Source organism: Suricata suricatta, chromosome 2 (genome assembly GCF_006229205.1).
Source record: "Suricata suricatta isolate VVHF042 chromosome 2, meerkat_22Aug2017_6uvM2_HiC, whole genome shotgun sequence".
In the NCBI taxonomy this organism is placed as follows: Eukaryota; Metazoa; Chordata; class Mammalia; order Carnivora; family Herpestidae; genus Suricata; species Suricata suricatta.
In genome coordinates this window covers 132,512,610-132,520,949 of record NC_043701.1, presented here as the reverse complement: position 1 = coordinate 132,520,949, position 8,340 = coordinate 132,512,610, and the positions used below count along the sequence as shown (strand labels likewise).

Below are 8,340 nucleotides of genomic sequence, written 5' to 3'. Positions count from 1 at the left end.
TACTTGTTCACTGAAACTATCCCAGCAGACACAATGTCACTTCCGTTTAAAAGTGTTTTTACTTGGGGAGCCTGGGTGGCTCAGTCGGTTAAGCATCTGACTTTGGCCAGGTCATGATCGTGAGTTTGTGAGTTCATGTCCCACATCAGGTGAGCTTGAGCCCCGATCTGGGTGAACAGGAGCCTGCTTCTCTCTCTCTGTCTCTCTCTCTCTCTCCCTTCTCTGCCCCTCACTCACTTCCATCCTCCCTCCCTCTCTCTCTCAAAAAAAAAAAATAAGTACTTTTTCTTGTATCTATCTCATTTAATCCTCTCACGGTGATCCAGAGTTATAGTACACGAGGACACAGAGAGCCAGAAAGGCAAAATGACTTGCTCAAGATCACAGGGGGGAAAATTGACAGACAGGGCCGGCCGCACACCCAGACGTCCCTGCTCCAAGCTGGGTGAGCTTTCCACGGGTCCACACAGCCCACGCAGGCAGCCGGCAGGTGTTCTGAGTGCTCAGGGGCTCGTCTCCACCACAGGTCTCAGACTAGGGCTGCAGCCACACTTTGGGACTGCCATCAAAGTGGGCTCTGGCCTTGCTCTCCCCAAGTCACCCTCCACCATTCCCATCAGACCTGGGATCTCAGGGTGGGAGGCCCTCTGAACTGAGGCCTCAACGATGGGGATTTGGACAGGGATCTTGCTTATGAATGGAGAGACTCCTGGAGGAAGCCAGGAGGTATTTCCAGGGCCCAGGGATCCCCGAGGACAGAGATCAAGGAAATTGGGTGTGAGTCTGCTGAGAGTCTGCGGATAGGGGCCTGAAGTATGGACAGGTGTAAGTTAAACTACAAAAGCTTTTTAAAAATTTGTTTTTGAGAACAGCAGCAGCAGCCAGCCTCTGGGTCCCCCTCCCCCAGACCACTCACTGACATGTGACACTCCCTCAATTCCCACCTCACCCCTCAGCGCCTTGGGGAGCAGCGAGCTACTAAGCATCCACAGTGGCTTATTCCTTACTGTGACTGGGCTACTGCTCCTTTCCTGAAAGACAGGGGGAGGGACAGTCCTGGGCAAGCCAGGAGGGAATCCCAAATACGAAAGGTTATGTCTCCACGGCCTTGGGAACACCCGCTGTCTGGGTGTCCTTGCACCTCCCTCTTGTCTGACCAGGAACAGGACAAACATGTGGGCCCAGGGAAGGGGCAAACTGGTCTGATGTTACAAGGAACTACTCCCTCCCCTGCAACTGGTCCTCTCCCACCCCCAGAAAAAGAATGCTCATAGGAAGAAACATTTCTATCTCCACCTGTTGTCCTCAGAGATTCTTTCTCTCGTCCCACTGTCTGCTTGGATGTCAGGTGCCGGGTGGGCACCTGCTGTTACCAGGAGACCCAGGCCCTGGGCCAAAGGTGGAGTTTTCTTGCCTGGGGACACTTCTCCTGAGCTCTCCTAGGAACACTTCAGTGTTTCAAGTTTCATCAGACGGAAGGGCAGGAGCAGAAGGAAGAGAATGTGAGCTGCCGGTCTCCTGGGGGAGCTGAAGTCTGTCTGAAGTCGGAAAACAACACTGGTCAGATCAATACAAGGAACAATAAAATAACAAAGCACAAAAATCTCTCCTTACGTTGTAGAACAAAGATCCGTGGAATCCAATAGCCCTGGTTTTTGCCGCTGGGCTCTGCTACTCCCTAGGTGTGACCTCACGGAAGCCACATAAAGTCCCTGGGTCGCAGATGCCTCATTTGTAAAGAGAAGTGACACTAACCCCATGGCCTCACAGAGCTCCTCAGGGAGAATCACATAGAACAATCCACGTAAAGCATTTACGCGCTGCCTGGCACGCAGGGAGTGCTTGTTAAACGGTGGCTCTATTCCTACTGATCTTGGGTCAGGACCATGGACAGGAGATGGGAACTAGTGTAGAGAGGTCCAATGTGAACTGTGGGTGGGGAAGATTAGATGGGCATTTGGTGAATGTTAATAATACGGTTGCAAACCCTGAGGAAATGGTCACCAGACCTCACCCACCAAAGCTCTAGATTTGCTATTTCGGTGATACTTCTTGGACTTGATGGTAGTACAGAGCATGTTCTTGCGTGAGGAGGTCAGGGGCCCTGTGAGGTCACATCTGTTTTCCTGATGAGACTGGGATGCAGGTCCGTTTGTCACTGTCATTCCTCACACAGACCTTGCTTTTGCAGTTTTCTGAATTCTGAAGTGTAAACCCTACCCTGTATGTGTGCTATTACAGAGAGAAGACTCTCGCTCTGTTAGGCTAGACCTGAACAGCATGGGAAAGGTGTGGTGCCACTCTTCTTGCTACATATGTTGTTTTGCCCTGGACAGGAGCAGTGAACTTTTCAGAAAGAAAATCTTATGTGAACATTTTTGGTTATTTTAAAAGTAGATATTTAAAAATTCTTTCTTAGTTTTATATCCTAATCCAGTAGAGGTCAGTAGATACACATAAGCCATGTAAGCAAAGTTCTTGGGAGTCCTGGGTCTCCCAAGAGTTTAAGGTTGTAAAGAGGTCCTAAGTCCAAAAGGTATGTGGTTAGGTTTTGGTTAGGACGTAGGGCTCTGCGGTCAGGTACATAGAAAGAGGCCTAATCCTCAGCAGTGTCATTCACTGGCTCTGTGACTTGCACAGTTTATGTTTCCTGGTGTGCAAAATGGGAACGGAGGTGCTGACTTCCTTAAGGGCATCGACTGCATCTCAAAACCTTCCAGGTACCTTGTGAGCACTAGTCATGGTGGTCCTGGGGGAGGCATCAAGGCTTGGAGGGCGATGGGACATACTCTGAATCCAGGTGCCTGGGCTCCCCTCCAGGGCATCACTTGCTCTTTGTGCAGGTTTGAGTCAATGGCCTAACCTTGCTGGGCCTCAGTTTTCTCCGCTGTGAAATGGGGATGATAATGTCAGTGCCCACACAGGAGATCACATGACCACCTGGTACATCTGTGTTGGCTGCTCTGGTGTGGCTTGGCGGTAATCGTGAACATTGAAATTTCTCTTGTCCAGGCACTCCATTTCTTTTCCCTCCACCATCTGGGATTTGTCAGGCCTGCAGAGATCATTGCCTGCTAACATTTAAAGGGGGGCTCGTAGGCATCACTGGAAGAGGCATCAGACACCTGTCCAGAGGAAGCCCCATGTCTCCGGGAGCCGGCTGGGTCATCACAGACTGGATGACCATGCTCTGGGTTAAGGCTCAGACAAGTGGCTTCGTTGGCCAGAAGAGGAAGAAGTTACAGAGCCTGTACAGCTGTAACCAGCTGCTTTCTAACGGGGACAGGTGAGGGAAGGCTTCCTAGGCTGTGGGGTAGGACCACGTGGGGGTGGGGCAGGTGGTCCCAGGCCCCACCTGAGATGACACTCTGACCTAGAGGTCAGCCCTGGAGCACAGGAATCGGGAGTTACGGTGGTGGTGGTTTTACAGTAACGTGCACTTTAGGGGGTACTGCATTCAGGTGGTTGGGGTACCCACTGTGGATAACGCTGAACTGAGCGGTGGAGGCTCCTGCCTCTCATTGTGGATAGCCTGTCCCCCGAAATGACCTAGATCCCCATCTTCCCTGGCACCCCTGGAGCCCTGAAGGCCACCCCTATGTGCCCATCTTTTGTGGTGGGGGATGCTTGTCTTGCCTTAGCAGTCAGCCAACAAGGATCAGTTTGGGGCTGGTGGTCAAGAGAGCACAGGGTCGCAACAACTGCATCTCACCCTTTGCATGTTTCAGGGCCGCTGGGGAGACAGAAACTCTGTTCCCCTGTGATGCAGCCTCCCGGGGCACATGCATAAAATGAGGTGGCTGTTGTCAGTTCCTGTGACCCCACCTAGGGTCTCTGAGGGGTAGTGGCTGTCCCGGGTGGATGAGTGGACAGACTTAAGGACAAAAGCATGACAGGTTTGAGTGAGGTATTTACTACTTAGAAAAGGATTTGAATCATGTCATTGGCACTGGTGGTGGCCACTGCTGGCACTGTTCCTTAGTAATAGCATAAGGCTGGGATTTCCTTTGGGACACTATTAGTCCTGGGCACTGGAGATGAGGGCCTGATATGGATGCGCTGGACAACCAGAGGCCCCAGGACATACCTGCAGCACAGCACATTGACTTTAGCTGTGATTGTCTCTCCCTGAAAGCCTTCTGGGAACCCACCAACCAGGCTGGCTGGGGCAGGGCTTTGGGGACATGTGGAGAGGTTGAGGAAGGGAGCTGCGCAGTGCTCAGCCCTTGTTGGAGGTGGGGATGCATGCCTCAGGCACCACCAGCCTTAGAGCCGATGGTCTTTGGTCTCTGGAGCTTCCTGTCCTTCCTGTCCCTCCCTCTGCAAGCCATGTCTTCCATTCTGCTCCGTGCTCAGGTTGGCTCTGCACGCCCAGGGGTGGGAGACGGCTGCTGCTCCAGACCAGGCACAGATGTGCTGATCAGGGCCCGGAAGGGTTCCATCGTGGAGGTGACAGAGCCGGGTGGGAAGACAGTGGGAGTCCTCATCAGGACCAGCAGAGTGGGTGGTGATGCCTGGATGCCGGAGCAGACTGCCCAGGCTTGGGTCTCGTTCCCCCTCTTACTCCTGCCTCCGCTCTGTCTTCTGAAAGGCAGATGCCAGCAGGACCACTGGGTGGGGTTGTGGGTGCAGCTGATGCAGGCCAGGGGCTCAGAACGGTGTCTGGCAGACCCAGCGAGTGCTAAATGCAAGCTTGCTTTGTGATTTTCCCCCGCCAGGTATCACCGGGAAGATTTCATCACCACCACCCGTCCTTTCTGCCGGGCCAATGGAGAGGAAGGTGGAGAGCCTCTCCATTCAGCTGCAGCTGATGGCCCGAGAGGGGAACGAGCTGCGGAAGCGCCTGGCCTTTGCCACTGACGATATCAGTCCTGTGTAGAGACCATTTGCCGGGTGGTTGTGGCAGCAGCTGCTGAGGTCCGGTCCCACTTTGGTGCCCCTCACGGGTCAGTTGGGTGGTCTTGGGGTCACCACTGCCCATCTCTGGGCCTCTGCCCTCCAGCACCACGACAGTGTGCTGCCTCTCTGTCTGCTGCTTGCACGCAGCCCCTGTCCTCACAGAGAGTGCGATCCCACTGCTGAGCCCTCCCCCAGCCCCGGCTGCGTGCACGCGTGTGTGCCCACATCTGTGTGTCTGGTGTGTGTCTGCATGTGCGTGTGTCGCTCCTCCTCGCTGGTACATGGGTCGTTCTATGTTCACACATTAATCTTTCCCTGCCACATGCGTGTGTTAGGAGGGCCTACATTACCTGGCTACTCTGTCGTTTAAAAGAAAACCTTTGCTTCTTTTGACTTCAGTGGTCAATGCCCAGGAAGGGTGTCCATGGGGTGGGGCAGGGAGAGTCTTTACCCACCTGCACAGTCCAGAAGGGCTTCCTAGAGGAGGAGGGAGACCGTGTGTGTCATCCTTCCAGGGGATGCTGGTAGGGGCTCTGAGGGGAGGGGGATTGCCTTTAGGGGCGTCAGATCCGTGGCCTCTTCCTGAGGAAGGTTCCTCTGAGGTGATGTCCGGGCCTCACACCTGTTCTTCCAGGCTGTGTTGCTGAAGATACAGTCCTCAGACAGCACAAAGGCAGGACCAGTGGAGACCCAGTGTGCCAGAGTCCATATGGTCCCTGGCTGCTTTCCCGCTACCCAGGCGGAGCGCAGAGTTACACAGAGCCCGTGTGGCTGGCAGAGCATGAAGTCTTTCTTGTCTGGCCCCGTATGAGAAAGGTTACTGACACCAGCTGTAGGATGGAGTCACTCAAATTTGAGTGTGCACTGCCTTCACCAGGGGGCTTGTTCAGGCACAGATTGTTGGCTAGGCCTCCCTCCCTTCCAGGAGTCTGATTCAGGGGCTCTGGAGCCGACCTGGGGTTTGCAGTTCTCACACGTTCCCAGGTGAAACTAACGCTGTGGGTCTGGGAACCCCACGTTGGGAGGCATTGTTCCTGGCCAACGTTCTCAACCATGGCGGCACGCTGGAATCCCCCGGGGAGTTAGGAAAAATCCTGACGTCTGGGTTACATCCCCAAAGATGCTGATGCATTTGGTCTGGGCCTTGGTATTTTAATATGTGCACGGGATTGATGATCAGTTTCCTGAAAGAGGAGAAACTTCATTGTAGGTTCTGGTGTGCCCACTGCATTTGAAGGCCTGTACACAGTCTCCCAGGAGCTGCTAGAGAGGAAGACCGTACCTTCTTAGGTCTCCAGGCTCAAGGGAGCCCAGGCGACCACGGCCCTCCATCCTAGGGGTCTGGTTCGTCTGGGGCAGCCAGGATGTTGAGCAGAACAAACGCCAGGTGGTTGTGGTGCATCGGAGCCAGCGTGCGGGGACACGGGGCTGGAGGTGTCCGGGGGCAGACACCTTCCTGGTGGGTGGTCCCAGGGCCCGTGTTCACTGGTGCTGTCTGGGTCAGGTCCTACCTCAGGCTGAATCCCAACTACGAGAGGCTGCAGATGCACTGTGGGCGGGTCGTGTCGGACTTTCAGATCCTGAAGCAGCAGCACACCAACGCATTAAAGAGGTGCGAGGAGGCAGCCAAGGAGTCCGACTACTACCAGTGAGTGGGCCCCTCTCTTCCTTGCTTCTGGGCTGGGAGCCAGGGGTCGTGGTGCTGCCATGACTCTGCCGCATAGCAGTTAGTGGGCCTTCACGAGGTGGCTATGCGTCTTTGGGTCTCCAGTGTTGTATCTAAGTGTGGGGGGACATGTGGACCATTCACACCAGCGAGTGACCGCCTTGGAAGCATAGCAGGGAGGAAAGGGATCGGGCCAGTCAGGTTGCTGGGCTCCTGAGCCGCTGGGCAGGGGCTGTGCTGCAGCTCCTGCTGAAGGTGAGGCGGCTGGGCATGTTCCCCTTTGGTCTCCTGGGGCCCCTCTGAGGGTGTTGGCCTGCCGTCCCTGCCCACCTGCTGACCTTTGCCCCGCCTCAGTACTCAGAGGTGCCGGGTCTCCACCAGGTAAGGGCTCATCCATGTGCCCTGTGTGATGTCAGGTTTTTTTTCTAATGCTTTATATTTATTTTTGAAGGACAGAGAGAGAGTGTGCTAGCAGGGAGGCAAGGATCAGAGAGAGAGGAGATACAGAATCTGAAGAAGACTCCGGGCTCTGAGCTGGCTGTCAGCACAGAGCCTGATGCAGGGCTTGAACCCATGAGCAGTGAGAGCATGACCTGTGCCGAAGTAGGTCGCTCAACTGACTGAGCCACCCAGGTGCCCCGGTGTCAGGTTTTTAAAAAAGTGGTTTGAGTCCTCCTTGCATTTGATGGATACCGAGCTTTGGCCTGCCTCTGAGTGGCGCTGTCCCGGTGCTGGGGGCTCCCCCCGGGAGAACTGGGACCTGGAGGGGCTGGAGAGAGTGGAGGCTGGCTGGGGTTCACTGTGTGTGTGCCGATTATAGCACACTCCATAGCCGGCTCCTGAGCGAGCAGACCCAGCTGAAGGACGGCGTGGACGTGCTGAGGCGGGAGAACGGACAGCTGTTGTGGGAGTGTAACCTGCTGCAGCAGCGGTGGGAGCATGTGACACGGCTCCATGAGGAGGACCAGAAGGAGACTGGTGACCTTCGGGCCCAACAGCAGCAGGTACAGCCGGGCAGGGTGGCCGGGGCACCGTCTTACCCCCTCATCCATCCACTCGTCCTGAATCCTCCCTCCTTCCACCCATCCTCCCACCTACCATTCATGCTGAGAATGTGTGTGGTGGCCATGCCTGGGGGCCTGGCACTTGCTCACCGTTCTGTGCTCTGGCTGCTGCTCTTGATTTTTCATCCAAGCGTAGAAGTCACCTTCTTAGAGAGCCCTCCTTAACCCTTACCCTCTGCATTTTCTCAGTAGCCCCGATTATGCTCTGAAGTTATTGTGTTTCTTGTGTTTGTCTCTCCCTGCCTGTCTCTGTGTTTGTATCCTCCCGTGTGCATGGAAAGTCCCCAAACCTCAGTCGTTGCGTGACCTGTCCAGCATCAGCAGCATCTAGAATATATTAGGGGCTTGTACTGGGGTCCTCAACATCCCCCCATCTCCCCCAGGTTTGGTGATTTGCTGGGAGGCCTGACAAGACTCAGCATTAATCACATTTAGCGCTAAACGTTTACTTCAGTGACAGGATCCAGAGCAAAATCAACAAAGGGAAGAGATGCATGGGGCAAAGTGCAGAGGAAACCACCTGCCAGTTCCCAAATGTCGTCCCCCCAAGGAGTCACATGGGACACGCTTAATTCTTCTATCACTGAACTGTGACCTTCTCCCTGCCCAGGGGTGTTAGTGGGGTCTGGCCACACAGGCCCCCTCCGCCGAACCTGCACTGAAATTCTGGGCTCCCAGAAGAGAACGTGCGCTCAGTCTCAGCCCTAATCT

General features: G+C 54.8%; 2 protein-coding genes across 2 annotated transcripts in view; one reads left to right on the top strand and one right to left on the bottom strand.

The window, feature by feature from the left end:
• Positions 1 to 8,340, bottom strand: part of LOC115276014 (disks large homolog 5-like) — a 96,007-nt gene that overhangs the window by 31,656 nt on the left and 56,011 nt on the right. The window lies entirely within an intron of this gene.
• LOC115276007 (disks large homolog 5-like) overlaps positions 4,811 to 8,340 on the top strand; it is a 58,681-nt gene continuing 55,151 nt past the window's right edge. Inside the window, 3 exon segments of the mRNA XM_029919740.1 lie at positions 4,811 to 4,893; positions 6,416 to 6,547; positions 7,386 to 7,569. Coding sequence (XP_029775600.1) covers positions 4,811 to 4,893; positions 6,416 to 6,547; positions 7,386 to 7,569 — 399 coding nt within the window.